Genomic DNA, 19,276 nt, shown 5'->3' on the forward strand with positions numbered 1-19,276 from the left:
GGAACTCGTTGCAAAACATGATTTTTTCAGCACTCTTCGTATTTATCCAACTCAGTGAACCTCGTTAGATTAATGTACGACTTGTGCTGAAAAAATCATTTTTTTGCAACTTGTTGCATAAACTACTATTTTGTGGGCATTCGGGGGCTTGTTCCGGTGGGCACACTTAGCAGGCGACATGTTTTATTGTTCCAAAATAGTTACATAGTTTTTCGATGACGTTTAAGGGTACACAGCAACCAAGGATGTTGTTGTCTTCTTGTTTTAAAATAGTTGAACTTACGAATTCAATCCTGAAATAATTTGATTATAAAAATTGACAAATTTTATTGTAAATCGTTATGGAAATGGTAGCTTAGGGGATGAATAAAAAATTAAATTGGTATTTCCCGTAGTTTTGAAGATACCAAAATGTCTGTAACAAAAATCTGAGTGCAAAAGCTCTGGTTGATGTGCACCGTTAATCAAGAGTTAAAATGTTATTTTTGCCTTTGAATTATTTAAATATTCTGAAATTTAACTTTTTTACATTTGCTTTTTTTAAATCGCCTAAATTCATCCCGAATTTTCAAATTTGTAGTTGTTCGAAACATAGCTCAATAGATCACAACAAAAGCTTTCAAATTAAGCTAAAAACGAATCATTATGTTCAATTATCGATTTTCTATGATTTTTTGAACATTGGCCGATCTCAACTGCTCCGAATATGTGGGATGACTGTTTCACAAGCTTCTACTCCACACCTGTTCGCTATAAAAAGCTTATATCAACCCTTGCAAAGCTTTATACCAACCCCAAGTTGCTTCGCTTTCTGCTCCGTCCCTCCACATTCGTATTAGTGCTTTGCTTGTTCCCAGAGCACGCCATGCAGACATTCGCAAAGTCTACCAACCAACCGAACCGGCCCACTGGTTGTGGTTCCAGCTGCCCGTGTACAGGTCCGTCCGAGTTCATGCCCCTTTTCCAGCCACCAGCCACTGTGTACGATCGCTCGCGTTCTCTTCCGCGCTCACACACCACCATCAACCAATCGGTCGGTGGTATTATTACACCTGAGCAAACTCATACAGCGACAAACCCGCCGTGTGCAGGTTCATGGAAGTGTTGCAAAGAGAGTCTCTTCTAGTTTCGGTTCGGGACGCGTGGAACGTAGACACACGGTGGAATTTGCAGCTGGCTCGTTTGGACTCTTCTTCGTGCTGATCGCCGACTCTGTCCTTTGTATATCTACGGTACGAGCGACAAGTGTTGATCGCGGTTTAATTGTGTCTTATTATTGTTATAGTTAGGGAGGAATAATGGTTACATGTTGAAAGAGACGCCGAGTTGTCCGATAGTCGGAGTTGCGCTGACCACTGTCTGGCGTTGCTCTTGTTCTGCAGAGGTGAAGTGCAGATTGCAAAAAACGCGTTCACAAGTGCTTTGGTGAACGTTCAGCCCAAAAAAATTAGTGACTAATTCAAGTCGCGTCAATTGAGTGTTTGTTCAACGGGGGTGTTTTAAGGAAGAATTCGGCCTTGCGCGCGTGACCGCACTCGAGAACGTACCAAATTGACCATCCGCTTCAGTGATTCAAGTGTTTAGTTTTAGCAACCTTCACGCGCAGGACAGGACCGTTTGTTATCTTATCATCAAAGTCCTGTCCGCAATTGAGTACAGCGATAAGTGGCCCCATTGAAACGTGAATTACTCATTAGATATCGACCGAACGACCACCTGATAGTGATTGGCTGCGATATCGCCTTCCCAAGTGACAGCAGAGTGGACAGAGAACATCGCCGCTGGCGTCGTTTCAACAATCCTTCGCTGATGTCATGAACATGGACCGCCGTCAAGTTTCTGTCAACTCAGCTCGTACTTGAGCGTACTTGGAGTGCCGAAAAAAACGCAAGCTGAAATGTAACACCCAACTCTGCACTACGGTGCGAACGAACCATACTTGTATTCCCATTCAGATTGGTCGGTCAGACTTGGCTCGAGAGCGTTTGTAGAATAGCAGTAGTGGTTATTAGCGCTAACCGCGCAAAGATCGGGTTGGAAAGTTGCACCACCTCCCCCAATACTGGATATGTTCGTACCAGTACAGTGCAGCCTCGATTATCTGGAAATTTGCCTTATTTTGAAAGAATTAGCAGAATTTTGGCAGTCACAACGAAACCTTCCAATTAATCGACTCCACCTAATCAAATACTAATCTACGATAGATCTAATCTACAGTAAGATGTTGGAACAAAGTATTGCTATTTGGGCACCTACAGACACACATCTTGCGGGCGAGTGCGAGAATTACTGAAACGGAAAAATGGCTTCAATTGCTGCTGTTGCTGCTCTAAACCCAGCACACCAAATGGCTCTTTGATTGTTCCGACAAAACACCGTTTTAAATTGCGCGCGCGCACGAGCAAGTGTACACCAAAGGTGGCTGATTTGTGAGTGATTGAGTGAGTGATGTGAGCACAAAGTGCGTAAACGCAGGGTTTTTGTGACTTGGACTAATTATTTGCATTCAGAATATAACAAATTATGTCATAATAAAAGTCTAGGTAGCAAACTCTGTTAAAAGAAAAATTAAATTCATCAAATCAAATGCAAAACATAACTTTTGATGCCTTTCTCTCATTGTTATTTAATTTTATGTTGAACTTTGAATGATTGGTGCGATTTTTGCATTACCTGTCAAACGATGCAAGAACTTGGCTCCGAAAGTCATAACCCTCTAATGGCCAACAACTTTTGTTCTACAAGAAACTTTACTTCTCTTGTTGTAAGTTTTTCTTGTTTTATTTTTAATATTTTAATTTGCATTTATCTTGTTTAGTTAAATTAAAATATAGGAAATTTTAATAAAACACACAGCCAGAGTTGCCCCCTTAAAAAATGACATTTTTAATAACATTGGCAAAGTCACATAAAACAAGTCAATTTTCCAACCCTAATATTTTCTAAAGTTATAAGATTTCTTCTTTCCAATGATCAAAATTTGGTTGAAAAATGGATTATTGGAAATTTTTTAGATCAAAGCCTGTTTAGATGCGGGGTTAGGTTGTAGAGGGTTAAAGCACAACATTCAGGATTCAGCCTTGAAATGTATTTCATTTAAAATTGGAATTCTTTAGTTTGATTTGTTTGTATGTAAGAGCGCCCAAAATACGCGACTTGCATTCAAACCCCGCTCGACAAGCTGAAAATTGTTCACTGATTGATACTTTTAGGCTAAAGGCGAAATATAAACAAAATTTGTCAACAATTAATCATTTATTTTTTGTTTGTAAACACTAGCTTTTTGTAAAGTTTTATCAGGAGGTAGTGCTGTATCTATTCAATTATTCTCAAAAGTGAGATTAAATTCTCTTCAATCTTGCCTAAATGGCCAATTTGACCCTGAAAAGTTACTAACGCTTTGAAATAGTAGTTTACGCCACAAGTAGCAAAAAGAAGATTTTTAGCACGAGTTGTAAATTTATCCAACGAGGTTTACCGAATTTAAAAAGTAGGGGGAGCGCTGAAATAGTAGTTAATGCAACGAGTTGCAAACAACAGTTTTTTTAATTCCTAAAAAAACACCCTTTGAAAGTGGATTGAAGTCGAACGATCCTGTGTTAAGTCAGTTCAACGTTCAAATCAATATAATATTGAAAAAAGTAACTTTTCAACACAAGTGCTGGAAAGTCAAACTTTATAGATACCATTTTAGTGCTGAAAAATAAAACTTTAAAGTCCTTGTATCGAAAAGTATTAAATTTTGATTCAGTTAGGCCGTTGCAAATATTTTTTGAAGTTTATGTCCCTCGACTCTGATCAAAGTCGAGGGGGGGGGGGGCAAAAAAATAAAAAAGTATAAAAATTGAAATTACGAGCCATGGTTTCAACATTTTAATGAAAAAAGTGTTTTTAAATGCATTATACTCCTGTCCAGTTGTTTTGCCATCATTAGTTTCCAAAATATCTAAGTATTGACGAAAAAATTTTTTTTTTGCGAAACATAATTTTTTTGCGGTGCTGTACATTGGAATTTCATAAAAATTCAAAACATTTTTAAACAAGCCCAAATATGCTAAATATGATTATTAATGCAGAAAAATGCATTTTAGATTGTTTTCAGTTGATTAGACTTCTATTTTCATGGAAATTTTGAAGTTTTTTGGAAAAATATTTTTTTGCCCCTGATTTTTCAGACCGATTTTGAAGGGGGCGACATAAACTTTGAAAAATATTTGCAACGGCCTTATGTCGGGTGAATAAAAGTTGTTTTCAAGATTCTAAAAAATTCTTCCCAGTTTATATTTTCAACATTGAACATTTGTTGTAATAATTTTAGTCAAATAAAAAACAAAAATAATAAAAACAATGTTGCTTTAATTACGAATAAGGCAATATATTTGAAAGTCTGATATTTCTGTCTTATATTAGGAGCATAAATTGAATATACGTACACAGATTCATGATATGATTTTCTGTCGGTTTTACGATTATGTTAAACATTTTTTGTTAAACACGATTGCAAAGATAATCGAGTCCTTTGTAAATTATTTCTTGCGATTTTTTTTTTAATTAAAAATAAATAATTAAAATGATTAATTTGAAATGCAGCAGAAACATGCACAAAATTCAATATGAATGACCACAATTTTGTACAAAATTATCGAGTTAGGTTCGATTTAGTAAAATGTTCAAAAACATCGTGTTTTAATCAGGCTGTAGTTCAGGAGTTAAAAGGGACCGTTGCAAAGTGAAATTTCTATATTTTTTTTTGACTTCATCATCCCACACCACGCTATACCGAAATATTTCGTCGGGGGGTCTAGAGCAACTTTTTTTTGAAGATTATTTTTCGATTTTATGGGATATTTGTTCAAAAAAGTCACAGAAAATCGGTGCATTCATGTTGATATCACTCAAATTTTTTATGAATATGCCAGTTTATTAATTAAATAATCCATGTTTTGCATTGTTTATTGCTCAAATTCGTATACGGGCAATGTGTTGCTCTATTTTCATAAAAAATTGTACAAAGAAAAGATTTATTTTCGGTCGTATCGGGGTTTCGAGCTTGGATCTTGGGGTAATTTCAAAGAAAGCTAGAAATCTGGTAAAATTTGGTTCGATTTTTTTTGGAGGTCAAATATAGTTGGTTAGAGTTCTCAAAACGTAAGAAGTTCTAGAGATTTGAGTGATATCAATATGAATGCACCGATTTTCTGTGACTTTTTTGAAAAAATATCCCATAGAATCGAAAAATAACATTCAACAAAAAAAGTTGCACTAGACCCTCCGACGAAATATTTCGGTATACTTTGCAAAATGTCGGGAAAGAGCCCTTCTTTCACGGTGCCAAATATCTGACTTACCGAATTTTTTATCATTAGTTTGTTCTACAAAACACACCGTGCCCAGTACGAGAATCGAACTGACGACAAAATTAAGCGAAACAAATTGTTAACTCATTCATTTGACGTCCTAGCCAAATGGTGTCTTCGGAAGAGTTGTTGTACTTGATAATCTTTTGAAGTTATTGACATACATAGTGATGACATTCCAGGGTGTCAACCAAAATCTATTTTTTTGGGTGAGGGCTTTTGTGTCTTTGGCAAAGTTGTAGAGGACAAAAGTTCATTAAAGTTTGTCGACAGTGTTGGTATTATCGCGCTCTCGCGAGAAAAATTTCTCTCTCTCGAGTTCTCGCCGCGAGTCTCGAGCTGCCGAGAGAAACTCACCGATTGCCCGTGCTCTCCTCCGCTCGCGAACGGGCTTTCTCGCGAGCCAGAATTGCCCGTTCGCGAGAAGTTGAACGTGTTAGAAACGAACAAAAAACAACACAGCGATTGAAGTTACACCTTTATACCATCGCCTGGTCCGTATTCATAAGCCTGATAAACAAATTGCTAGCTTGGGACGAACGGATAGCCAGAGGCGCTCGCGAGCGCTCGCGTCGAGAGCGAGAACGCGAACGAAAATTCGAGCGCGAGCGAGAAGAGAAAAGTACTACAAGTTCTCTCCCTCGTTCGCGAGCGAGAAATGCTTTCCTTCTTCTCGCTCGAATTCCAACACTGTTTGTCGAAGAAGCTAAATTTCTAGCTCTTGATCTACACGAGACATATGACATATTTGCAAAAATGACCAAAAAGAACTTTTTTTGGTGATACATGTTATAAGCCTTTTAATAAAGATTTATAATTATATTTTGAAGTGATTTTCAAGTTTATGTGTTTTCAAAATGGCACATTTTGGCGCAAAACCAAACAAAGCATCTAAAAGTACACATTTTCAACTACATTTTTTTACACATTATGATTTTAACACGTAATCATATTGAAAATGAGGTAATAATCGGTAAATTAATGGGTAAGTTGATTGATGTTTATAGTAAATACATTTTTTATGAAAAAAAAAACACGACAAACATTCTAAAATGATGAGTGAAAGCACGTTTAGACCTGAAATATTATGAATTAAAAGGTAAAACTTTTTTTCCATTGAAATAAAGTAATATCCGTACTATTTAATCAATTTAAAAAAGTTTACGAGATTACAAAAACTTGACATAAAATTTGCACTGACATTTTCACAGAAATTGTAATTTTAGAGCCACACGAAGACCCCTTCAATACGGAATCGTTTGAACAACCGAAATTAGCCCAATCTACGATCTGTCGCCCTTTCAGTGCACGAATAATGACCACAACAACGAAACCATTCCAGCGGCTCGACGGCGACACAACCTGCATGAACCCCTCTTCCGCGAATTAACCGCGGTGGTGTCAATGAGCTCACCACATTTGTCCCAAACCCAACGGTCTGCTATAGTCTAATGTTTTTGGTGGGCATTTGAGCATCATGAGTCAACATTCTGAAAAGAAAAGAGGAAACCAAAATAAACTGAAAAATTGACCAACAGTTTCCCAACCACCACCGGCGAAAAATATGCTCCAGAGTGGAACAACCGGCGAGGAACCCGACTCTTTCGTTGTGGGTCCTCTCTCTAGACGAGCAGTTGCGGGAAGTGAGTTGCAACGTCATCATGTGCGCTGCCAGTCAGAACCGTAATTACCCTACAATATTCATTTGTATGAAAAATTAGGGTGTCCAGGAAAATTGGTGTGAAAATTTTGTAATTTCAACTTAAACCATTTTTTTACAAACCTTAACTAAAAGATTAATAAGTTTTTTTAAGTTGGTCACCCTACTCAAACACGTGCACGTCTGACCACCAGAACAGAGAGTGTTTTCGGGGGAGTGCTTTCAGATTTTTTTTTTTTTGGCAAATTGTTGCCCCGGAAGGCTTCAACAGGCATGGTCTCTGTGGCTCATGTACAATGTACGCTGTTGATCGCGCACATTTATCGCATAAGCGCCCGTGTAGGCACTCCATAATGGCTCCGGATGAGTGATGGATTACTTACGGACGGGCACGAAATGGGAACCGATGCCGGCGGGCGGCTTGGGAAAGGAAACAGGTTTTGCTGGGAGTTTTTTTCTTCGTCTACTTTTCTTGATTCGAGAAAGAAATTGTATCATTGCATGTCTCGTGTGTGTGCGTTGCGAGCGCGCGCCAAAGCAAAGCTGCTTTGCAGACCAATTTGTCCAAATTTGTTGGAAAATGAGTGCAAAATATCAATTGCTCTGGTGGAGAAATCAGTGTCAAATAGGCAGGCGTTTGGTCACAATTATTCAAATTACGTTTAACAGTCTCTTCTTTTTGAATTAGTTTGGAAATTGTTGTTTTATTTTGAAATTAATGAAAAACTTATTTCATCTCACATAATATAACTGTTGAGTAGTATTCTCTAATTTTAATTTAACAAAAAAGTATTAACAAGGGCTTTGCAAAGCTCGAGCCACCTGATGGGTATTGTGAAACGATTTGAAAGCATGATTATAACATTTGGCAAACTGGAAACAAAACCTGAATAGCAAGTTGATTCAACTTTATTAGTCGCACAATCAAATTATTTCATCTGAAACCTGTCTGGCTTCCCCAACAAAAGGGACTTGCAATTATTGGAACCCCATATATTGCGCCCGTTTGAACCTTTTCGTGGCTATTTTCATGCAAATTTCCATCAGTTATGCTCCAAAGGTTTATTACCATTTCACGCTGTGATTACAGTCATGGCCTGAGTCTGTGACCCTCACTTTGTCATAAAACATTAATCGAAATTTGTCTCTTTATTGAGAACGTTGATCTGAACAGCATTTGGAAAGCGACTAATCTCGAGGCGTTTCCCCTTGCGCGAACCATGGCTGGACCATAAACCAAAACGCGAAATAGATCATCGGCAGTCCGTTACGCTCAAACTATACACTACACAGACTCAAAACAAACCCCAAAATGTGGCTACCGCAACGATCGAAACGAGATTTTGCGAATAAATTAATGCTATTAAACACGACAAGTCTGGGGCATGATTTTCCATCCTGATTAAACGAGCGCTCGCAAACAACGATCCGGCGGCCCCGCCGGAGGTGTGAGATCGTTTGAATACGGTCGGGCAAAAAGAATGGTGCTTTTTTTTGTTTGTTTTAACAGTAACTCTAATGCCTCACCGATATGCTTTGGGGGGGGCTGTTGTGTTTGTTTACCTTCTCATTTGAGTGGTTCTCTGGAGATTCAGAGTTTTTTTTTTCAAGACAAGGTTAAAATTAATAAAAAGGTGAATTTTAAAGGTTCTAAGTTTGATGGTGATCTACTGAGTCATTCTTTACGTTTTTACAAATCGACATTTTTTGTAATTCTTAATTTGGCTAAAACTTGTTTGACGCGTGTCATGAAAAGTTTTGCATCAATCGGTTTTCCATACAATTGTTGTAGAGAAAATCTATATTTTGAGAAGGATTTTTTTTCTGATCGAATGTAATGGACTTTTCAGGAAAAAAAAGGTTCATAAAAAACACTCATATTTTTTATTTGGCATTTGACGTTGGTTCTGGGGGTGAGATGGGGTCACACAAAAATGCTGAAACTACCAGACTCAATGTTCCCGGATGAAGGTACTAAAAGCTCAATTCCCAAAAAAAATCTATTCTAGTTTTTTTTAATGTGTTAGGGGATCAAATAAGACATCTTTTATGCTTAAGTTAGGGATAGTGCAAAATCCGGTACCCTGGTTATGATATTTTTGTAAAAATCAATCCTACTGCTAAACTTAATTAAACATTTTATTTCAAGACCCGTTTTAAGATGCAAAATCAAATTTGCAATCAAAATCACTTCACATTTTTTGTGCACCATTATCAAATTTTAGGCATTTACATGCATTTTTTCGAAAATGTTATTTTTTTGCAATTAAACAATGTTTCTTCAAGTAAAAGCACCTTTGGTTAGGGTACTATTCAGAACTATTCAGAGAAAATTGTAAAAATCTTCCCAAAAAATACACATTTTTTAAATATATTTTTTCCCTAAAAACCCGATTTTGGCAAAAAAAAATTAATTATGTTTTAGTAGACAAAAAGTGCCAACTTTTGAACTAAAGGGACGTTTTGTTGTTGGCCAACGTTTTTATTTTATGAAAAAATAATGTTTCTCTTAAAATCTAGAGTTTTTTTTGAAAAGGTCCTATAAACAAAATTTTCAATTTTTGCTTTTTGGGTGTTTTTAGAACCGCCTTGAGTCAGGGGTATTCAAAAACACCCAAAAAGCAAAAAGTGAAAATTTTGTTGATAGGACCTTTTCAAAAAAAACTCGAGAAATGAACTTTTACAGAAAGCTCAATTTTTTTTGTTAGTTTGTTTATTGGTTAACCCATCTTCATGTATACCTTTTGACTTAGAAAACTGAACAAATGTCTGTCCGTATGTGTGTAGGTGTGTATGAGTGTGACCGACTCGGTTTAGTGTCCCGTATGTCGCTTTTGAATTGTTTGAAGTTTCGATAAGTAATTCAAAATTATGTACACAAATGTGTTTTTGCATATATCTGGATGTTAGATGAATGACCGAAAATCGTAAAAATATCGCGTTTGATAGAAAATCAAAAGGCCATTCAAACGAGTCCAAAACATTGAAGATCTGGCAACCCTATCTCATGTTACGAACTTTTATGGTATTTGTGGGCTTTTTGAAGCCAATTCTCATTCAATTGTATGACAAATTTGTCCGGATCAATAATCAAACCTATCGTTGGAAAGGTATTCGAAATGCCTTCTAAATGAGTAAAAAAGTTTAAATATCTGGCAACACTGTCTCAAATTATGACCACTTAAGTACTTAAGTACTTTTCTGAACCCGGATCTCACTTATTTGTCTGAACAATAATCTGCCCTATCGTTTGATAGGTATTCAAAATACCTTTCAAACGAGATCAACAAATTTAAGAACTTGCAACACTGTCTCAAGTTTTAACCACTTAAGTGGTACACACAAAGAAAAAATACTGTAAATTTAAAAAGATCGTTCGTTGGATTAAAAGTTCGCGTTGGTGAATATTCGTAGAAAGTTCAAACTTTTTACTTAAAAGTTGGAAAGTTTTTGATACTACCATGCATTTCTGGAACAAAATCGTTGTATCGGTAAAAGTTTTTTACTTTTATTTTAAGAAGAAACTTTTTATTGCAACGATAAATAACATTTAACATTACAGTGATGATTTTCGAAAAATGTGATGGATTTTATTTCTATTTTTATTTTTATTTTAATATTAAAACTGCTGCTTATGCTGCTTAACATCGTAGCCTTCATTTTGAAGCGCGACAGCGATGTAGAGAACAGGGTGGTCTCGTTGCCGGCCATCATCACGACAGGCTTGGAGGAGTTGGCCATTGGGTGTTGATTCGGTAAGGGAAGTCGACGTTTTCCGACTGGGAAGTGAAGCGCCTGAACCGATAGTTCCCGATCACTTGGTCCTCCTTCGAGAACGACACAGATGTTGCCAGTTCATCCGGCCGAAGCTGCGCCGTCGCGAGTTGAGCGTTTGCGAGTGGGAGTTGCTGAAAGAGTTTGAAAGTAAATTAAATTGGTTAGACACTAAACACATTTTCAATACTCACCGGTGAATTCTTCGGTATCCGAGGTAGATGTTCTTGATCAGGTTTGTCGGAAATCGCTTCAACCTCTAGAAGTAATCCGAGTACGACAGCTTCATGACCTGCGGCTTTCGTACAGACGGTCCTTCCAGAACTGGTGCAAACTGTTCTTCCGGATGTTTAGGTAATACTCGTCAAACATGTCCCGCACCGAGCAATGGACTGTGGACCCTCAGGACATCCCAAACTGTCCCGTCATCACTTCCGGCACATAATGCTGCTGATGGTCGTAAACCACCGGCACCGAGTGCAACATCTGCGCTGACCACCTCCGATCGCTTCTCGTCGTTTCCTTCTTCCGTCGGATCCTTCTCCTCACCGTTAAAATTTACTTTATCGTACTTGTTCAAAAAGCGGATGTAAATCTGCTCCAACTTCAATCTCGTCTACCCACCCTGGGCCACCACCACCGAATACAACCGGTGCGAATTCAGATCTGCATAAACGGCGTCCTACAAAAAACAAACGAAATCAAACACTAACGCCATCAAACACAAAAGTTTCCTTCTTACCCATTTCGGTCGTGAAACAGCTGAAGATCCGGCAGGAAGCTGGCCTTATCCTTTTGAAAACCAACTTTCCCCTAATCCCCCAACCTTGCTCCGCACCATCCTCCTTCGAAGGTATCCGCGTTCAAGTCCTGACTGCAGACGCGTTCTGTTTTGATTGACGTCGTGGACCACCACTCACTAACCACCGAAATCACCTAAACGTTTGTTTACATTTTGGACTTAGACGTACACGGTTTCACAAGAACGACAAAATGAAACAAATTATACAGTCGAATTAAAAGTTAAAACTTTTAAATCAGTTAGCAATGAGATTTTCAAAAACTGTAGCAGTAAAAGTTTTCATTTTTATAACAAGAAAAAAACTTTTAATGTAGCAAATTTTGACCACTTTTAAATTCAAAAGTAAGTTACTTTTGTCATTACCATAATATTTTTTTGTGTGTATTTATGTATTTATTCGAAGCCGGATCTCACTTATTTGTATAAAAACTTTGTCCTGATCAGAGCTGAAAATGTAAGGGGTCCTGACGCGAAAATCGGCGACGCATACACGATTTTTTCAGATCCATTCACTGAACCGCAAAACCGTGACATAAACAAATCCGACTCAGTCGTGAGTGCCCTAGCTCACTGAGCAGCTGCAATGCGAGGCAGTTGTCGACCAACGCTCATTCGACGTTGCACGCACACACATAAAGAAACAAGTTTTTACACAAAAAGTTGGTATTTATGCGTGGAAATGTAATTTTGAATATAAGTTATGGTTGTTTTAAGTGTTTTGCACAGTCTAGAACCATTCAATTGTTTAAAAATAGTCAAAATAGTGTTTAGAGAGGATTTTACGAGTCAGTCATACGACACGAATTGAGTGAGTGTAGCTCATTTTTTCACGTCTCTCATTCTCCAGCAGCCGACCGGCACGAGTCAGGCGGCAGTGGTTGAACGGACACTGTAGGCTTACAGTCAGATGCTAGCAGTGAACTGACATTTTGGTTTGCTTCATGTGTACGCTGGGTTGGAAACAATTTGCAGGCCTGGTCCTGATCAATAATCTGACCTATTGTTGGACAGGTATTTAAAAAAAAACCTTTTAAAAAGAGTCATATAGTTTGATGATCTAGCAACACTGTCATATTTTATTACCACTTAAGGGTTATTTAAGTACTTTTTTGAAGCCGGATCTTACATATTTATATGAAAAATTTGTCCGGATCGATAATCTGACCTATTCAAAATTCCCTCAAACGGGTCCAAAAGTATTAAGATTTGACATCACTGTCTAAAGTTAACACCACTTAAGTGGTGTTTTAGTACTTTTTTGAAGCCTTATTTGTATGCAAACTTTGTCCTATCGTTGGATGATATTCAAAATACCTTTCAAATGGCTCTCTTTTGGTTTTAATGGATCCGTAACAAGAATTTTGTTTGGTGCTTAATGTCCTTTATTTCTGAATTTCATTGTGTCCAATTTTTGTTTAGGAGTGAGAAAAGGCATACATGGGTGGATTAGGTTATTTTTTTAATATAAAAAAATCTCACAAAAAATCAAAAAAATATTTTTAGATATAAAATTGAACTCTCAATTGGAAAGTACTTTTGTAAAATGATGATAAACTGCACCGTTTTTGAGTTATAGACATTTTTAGGTTCAATGATTCAACAGTCTTGTTAATATTTTATCCTTGTCCATCTTTGAAAAAATATATTTGAAAGGCTGATCCGACTTTTGGTTGCCGAGATATGGCCTTGCCAAAATGAAACCTATCTAAAATGAGTTTTTTTTTAGTATTTCCCAATTGACGATATCTTGGAAACCATCACCACTGCAGTGATCTGATTTTCAATGTTAAGAAGTGAAATTTGCGTAAATTTTTTTCAATAGGACCAAGTATTATGATTAAAGCCCTTTTGTCGCGATTTTTATAATTCGAAAATTGTTTTTTTTAGGATTTGGCATATTTGTAGGTTATGATTAGACTATTAAGATAAAAAAGCTATGCTCTAAAAAATTACTTAGTTTTTAGATAAGTTTTTCTCACAAAAAACTCGATTTTTTCCCTTAGATTTTTTGCATTTTTTAGTAGACACAAAAAATACAATGAAAAGTCATTTTTCGAAATTCAAGAGGATAGCCTGAAAAAAAATCTGAAAAAAATCTTGAAAAAAACAGAGGTGATTTCGCAGAGAATCGCCCATATCTGGCCCCGGCATTTCCAGCCGGGAAATTATCTCTTCTAGCGGTGCATTCAATTTTAATTTGCCTATGGTTCGAGAGTTCAATTATGTTACCAGCCAGTCAAGCCAGCCAAGTTGTGTTTCAGCTTATTTCACACGTGTTCAACACGGGTGCGTAGTAGGGTACACATTTTAGCGCGGGTGTCCATGTCTATCGAGATCGAGTGAAGATCACAAACTGCAAGGGAATATTTTGCAAGCAGTCGAGAGATTACCTTACAGAAGAAAGTGATATCGCAGCCAATGTGTAACGCTCGTTGCTCAACACCGTCCCGAGTACAGTAGCGTATCGTAACAAGCAGTTGATGAATTTATATTTTATTTTACCCTTACAATGAAGATTCTGCGCGACTGATATAGTGTTGAAGTTAGATGAGCATTAATTCGCTCATCAGAGCCGGTAAAGTTGCAGTGCAGTGAACCGGAGCGGAGTGTCTCGTGTTGTGTCTTATACCTTAAGTAAGTGACTGTGAGCATTATGCAAAGGATGGAAGGGATGGGAACGAACGTTGCTTTGTGAAAAAACTCTGAGTCGAAAAATCCAAGACCCAAGTGTGGCTCAATGAAAGCGGAAGTGACGAGCTAGCAGATAACGGGAAACGATGTCATCGGATCGGATACACAGGTGAGTTATTTGGATTTTTGTTTGTTTGTTTTGTGCTAAATTTTATTAGAGTGAAAGTCTGGTTTGATTTTCGAAGCGATTTTGATTGCGTTGACTAATTAAAGTTGAGCTTTTATGCGGTCAGAGTCACTTCTGAAAAATTATCATTAATTTATGTCATTCATTAAACAAAATTATAAATAATGTTTGCTTAGTTTCCTTCAGAAATTTATCCTCCGCTACATTTTCTTACTTTGACATTTTCAAACTTTTTGTTTGGAGAATTTAACAGAACCGTATTTATGTCTCTTAATGCCAATGTCTCTCTCCATTTAAAAATCGGAGCAAAACTAATTATACCAATTTTAAAGTAATTTATTTGGTAAAAAAAACACATGTTCATAATTAAGGATTTGTTAAAAGATTGATGTAAATAAAAAAAATGTAACATATAAATATGTGGAAGTGAAACAAACCAAACAATATGTGTTTGTTTTCGATCTGTCTAAAAAAATTGAATTAGTTTTATAATGACAAGAAACGTAGCAGTTTTCAATAACGCACAAAACGCGAAAATTGTTCAAACAAATTACTGCTCATAATCTTTTTTTTTTTACATGTTTTTAAACAAAAAAAAATTTTTGCGCCTGAGAGAATATAATACTCACAAAAAATATTGTTTAAACCCCATATTTTCAACCTTTTTTTTTAAAAAAAAGAACGATAAGTGTAAAAACGTAACGTAAACGTAAAAACATGGTTATATTTTATAATAAAAATATATATTTTTTCAACTACCTAGATCTCAAACACTCTTAGAAATAAAAATAAACAAAAAAATGTCAATGTTCTTTCAAGGACAGTTTAGTTTCAAACAACAAAAAACAAAAAACTTACAAAACATTAAAAAATGTAATTTAAGAAAATGCAAAAAAAAAACAGGCAATTATTCAATGAATCCTGAAACTACTGCAATTTATATTTACACAAGAAAGTTCTTTAATATTTTTTTTTTAAGTTTTTCATGATCTACAAACCCCAGAATTTAAAGAATACAGCGATTTAAAAAAATATTAATTTGGAGAATTTATAGATTTTATGAAATTTATAGAATTGATATAATTCATGGAATTTATGGAATTTTTGGAATTTATGGAATTTATAGAATTAAGAAATTTAGGAATTTTAAAAAATAATAAAAATTTCAAGAATTTTAAGAACTTTGCGAATTTTATAGATTTGAAGAATTTTTAAAATTTGAGTAATTTTAAGAAATGCTTAGAATTTTAAGAATTTTAAAAATTTTTAACAATTTTAAGAATTTTAAGAATTTTAAGAATTTTAAGAATTTTAAGAATTTTAAGAATTTTAAGAATTTTAAGAATTTTAAGAATTTTAAGAATTTTAAGAATTTTAAGAATTTTAAGAATTTTAAGAATTTTAAGAATTTTAAGAATTTTAAGAATTTTAAGAATTTTAAGAATTTTAAGAATTTTAAGAATTTTAAGAATTTTAAGAATTTTAAGAATTTTAAGAATTTTAAGAATTTTAAGAATTTTAAGAATTTTAAGAATTTTAAGAATTTTAAGATTTTTAAGAATTTTAAGATTTTTAAGAATTTTAAGAATTTTAAGAATTTTAAGAAATGTTTAGAATTTTAAGAATTTTAAGAATTTTAAGAATTTTAAGAATTTTAAGAATTTGAAGAATTTGAAGAATTTTAAGAATTTTAAGAATTTTAAGAATTTTAAGAATTTTAAGAATTTTAAGAATTTTAAGAATTTTAAGAATTTTAAGAATTTTAAGAATTTTAAGAATTTTAAGAATTTTAAGAATTTTAAGAATTTTAAGAATTTTAAGAATTTTAAGAATTTTAAGAATTTTAGGAAATTTAAGAATTTTAAGAATTTTTAGATTTTTTGGAATTTTTAGAATTTTTAGAATTTAATTTTTTTTTAGAATTTTAAAAAATTTATGAAATTTATGAAATTTATAGAATTTATGGAATTTATAGAATTTAAAGTTAAAGAAATCATTTTTTTAAGAATTTGAGGAATTTTAAGAATTTTAATGGGTACGGGTGAAGATTCGCTTCAAATATTGTCAAGCTAGTTATTTTAAAAAATGGCCTGTTTATTATTTTGAGTTCGTTAATTTAATCTAACTTAAACTATACAGACTGAAAGCTGAAAATAATCCTTAAAAAATACAAAACAGAATATGATCCTAAATTTATGCCTTCATCATTCATTTCCCTTTCCTCCAGGGCGGCCAAGGATGGCCTGCTGGACGTGCTCAAGGAGACGACCCGGGCCGAGGCCAACTCCAAAGACTCGGACGGCATGACGCCGGTGCTGTGGGCGGCCTTCGAGGGCCGGCTCGAGGCGCTCAAACTACTAGTCGGACGGGGGTAAATTGGATTCTTTCACTGATGAAATAAATGACTAACTCGGACGTTTGAATCTTTCAGTGGTGATCCGGACAAGTCGGACCAGTTTGGCAACACGGCGCTGCACTTGGCCTCCGCCAAGGGACACATGCAGTGCGTGGACTTTCTAGTTCAGTTCGGGGTGAATCTGTACGCGCTGGATATTGATCACCACAGTGCGCAGGATTTGGCCGCGATCAATAATCGGGACAACATTTTGCGGTATTTGGATGCGGCGGCTGGGAATCTGGAGGTGGTTGATAAGTAAGAGGGTTGAGATGTCAGGTATGAAGGTGGAATTAAACTTATTGATTTTATTTTTAAGGAAAAAGGTTCGCGATATGAAGGAGCAAGCAAAGAAGAAGTCAGAGAAGAAAGCGCGGGAGTTTGCCAAGAAGCAACAAAAGAGTGATCAGACGAACGATGACGATACCAGGATTAGACCACATCGACCATCAAACGTGTTGCAAAAGTTGAAGCACAAGATTTGGTCCGGCAGTCAGGGTAACCTGAAGAACTCCAACAAGGACAACGGACATCACAACTCGACCAAATTCAGTGCCCTCGTGGGAGGAACTATGACGGGATCGAGGGGAGCGGTGAAGAAACGGGCCGAAGCGTCCAAGATGAGACAACAGATGGAGAATGGAGGGTTCAAAATCGGTGAGGTGGAGTCAACGGGAAAGCGCAGTGTCCGCTCGATCCAGGGACTCCAGAGAGATTCGGAGATTTTGTACTGCGGGACGTTCACCTCGTCGGAAGACAACGGCAAACGGGGCAACATCAAGGACGTGTTCGACGTGGATTCCAACGGCTACGAAGAGGTCGACGATGACAGCGAGAGTGGAGGATCAAACGTAAAGTTCAACACGATTTCGAGATCGGTGAGCCAGCCGGACTTTCTGGCGAACATGAACGACGACCTGACGAACGATGTGCTGCTGCAGAGCCGGCCCAGTCTCTTCAACCGACCCTCGGGCAACTTTGCTATGACGTGAGGAATCCATAATTTGAAGGTTTGACTTCAAGAACTCAACCTGTCTTCACCTCCTTTCAGACGTTCCGTTTCCACCGTGCTGGCACAGCTGGGCAACGAACATTCGGCGAACGAGTCCTCGGACAGCTCGACGAAACCCAAACCAAAGCACGGCCCGATCAAACCGCGCTCGCAGCTGGTCATCTCGGACTCGGAAAGCGAACCGGACAGTTCGGACAACGAGGAGAGCGATGCGATAGCCATGCTGCGGTTTTTGGCGGCCTTCAAGCTGGAAGACTACTATCCAATGTATTTATTTCTTCTACTTAAAATTACAAAAATTTACATAAAATTTCATCTAATTCTAGCTTCCAAAAGAACGAAATCGACATGGAGACGCTGATGCTGCTGACGGAGGGGGACATCAAGTCACTGGGGCTGCCGATCGGTCCCCATCGAAGGCTCTGCAACGCGATCCACGAGCGGAAGGAAGCGCTCTCCAGTCCGGGCACCATTCTGGACAGTCGTCTGTAAAGGCCGACACGGAATCATGTGATTGTGCATTTAGAAGCGCGCTGTCGCCGTCGAGTGTGTTGCTATTGTGTAGAAATGTGGCTTTTACTTGTAAATATTGAAGTAAATTATTGCAAAATGATTTGTTTTGTTTATTTTGGTGTTGGTTTTTAGCCTGTGTTGTCCATATTCTCTTTTTTTGTGTATTGAAGTATTTCTAGATTAAATTTTCAAAACAACCTATCCCTCATGGGTTTCCTATGCAGATAGGGCCTTTTGAAAATTTAATCGAGATTTGAGGTTATTGGCTGATGCACCAAGTGATTTGTTTACCTTTTTTCGGCACGCTTCGTAAACGTCAAATCATAATTAGAATCGTTAAATCATTTACAACCTCGAATTTCGCTTAAACATATAATAATTTAAAGGAAAATATAAACTTCTCTTTACTTTTACAGTCGATAGCTTGAGTTTAATAGCAGATATCTTAAAACTGTGTTTAATCAACATTGCTTATACCGGAGAAAATGATTGGTTTAGTAATACAATAGTCAATTTATTCATGCACGGCTTCGTCGCGTTGTGTCTGCCGTTGCTTTAAATAGAATATCTATAAATCATGCATCTTTTACACTGTGCAATCTGTACTGTTTAATAATAAAAAAACTAACTCTACTTGATTCGCCCGCAATACCTTTCTGGGTATATCCTAGGGTTCTACCTCTCCTACTAACATTGAGTCCAAAACCTCCCTACAAACATCTATACCACTAAGGTGACGTAGGGGTCCCTGCGCACTTTAGATAGGTGTTTACTAACATTCCTTCATTTCCCTGAGGATAGCTTGGACCCGGCGTGGACCCCCTTATGCCCTGGGCTGTATTACACACTCATCAAAAGATGAAGACATGGTATCTCCCGTGTTGGATTATTGTTCCGGATGAGGGTCTAACACAACCAGACCAAACAGTGGGATAAGCGTTGTGG

General features: G+C 36.7%; 1 protein-coding gene across 2 annotated transcripts; it reads left to right on the plus strand.

The window, feature by feature from the left end:
* Positions 1–1,055: 1,055 nt before the first annotated feature.
* LOC6050367 (Usher syndrome type-1G protein homolog) lies at positions 1,056–18,431 on the plus strand. Of its 2 annotated transcripts, none has more exons than XM_038264274.1 (7): positions 1,056–1,232; positions 14,109–14,393; positions 16,639–16,782; positions 16,843–17,064; positions 17,126–17,794; positions 17,858–18,085; positions 18,145–18,431. In XM_038264274.1, the coding sequence occupies exons 2-7, from the start codon at positions 14,371–14,373 to the stop codon at positions 18,308–18,310; spliced, it is 1,452 nt and encodes a 483-aa protein (XP_038120202.1). In that variant the 5' UTR covers positions 1,056–1,232; positions 14,109–14,370; the 3' UTR covers positions 18,311–18,431. The 2 variants fall into 2 exon arrangements, with proteins under 2 accessions (XP_038120202.1, XP_038120203.1); XM_038264275.1 differs by lacking the exon at positions 1,056–1,232 and adding an exon at positions 1,366–1,384.
* The last annotated feature ends 845 nt before the right edge of the window (positions 18,432–19,276 follow it).

This window comes from Culex quinquefasciatus, chromosome 3 (genome assembly GCF_015732765.1).
Source record: "Culex quinquefasciatus strain JHB chromosome 3, VPISU_Cqui_1.0_pri_paternal, whole genome shotgun sequence".
In the NCBI taxonomy this organism is placed as follows: domain Eukaryota; kingdom Metazoa; phylum Arthropoda; class Insecta; order Diptera; family Culicidae; genus Culex; species Culex quinquefasciatus.

Excerpts from the sequence above, each read along its gene's own strand:
- LOC6050367 (XM_038264274.1), top strand. The coding sequence starts at position 14,371 with ATGTCATCGGATCGGATACACAG. Across the intron at positions 16,783-16,842 it reads AAACTACTAGTCGGACGGGG|TGGTGATCCGGACAAGTCGG; the intron begins GTAAATTGGATT and ends TGAATCTTTCAG. Across the intron at positions 17,795-17,857 it reads TCGGGCAACTTTGCTATGAC|ACGTTCCGTTTCCACCGTGC; the intron begins GTGAGGAATCCA and ends ACCTCCTTTCAG.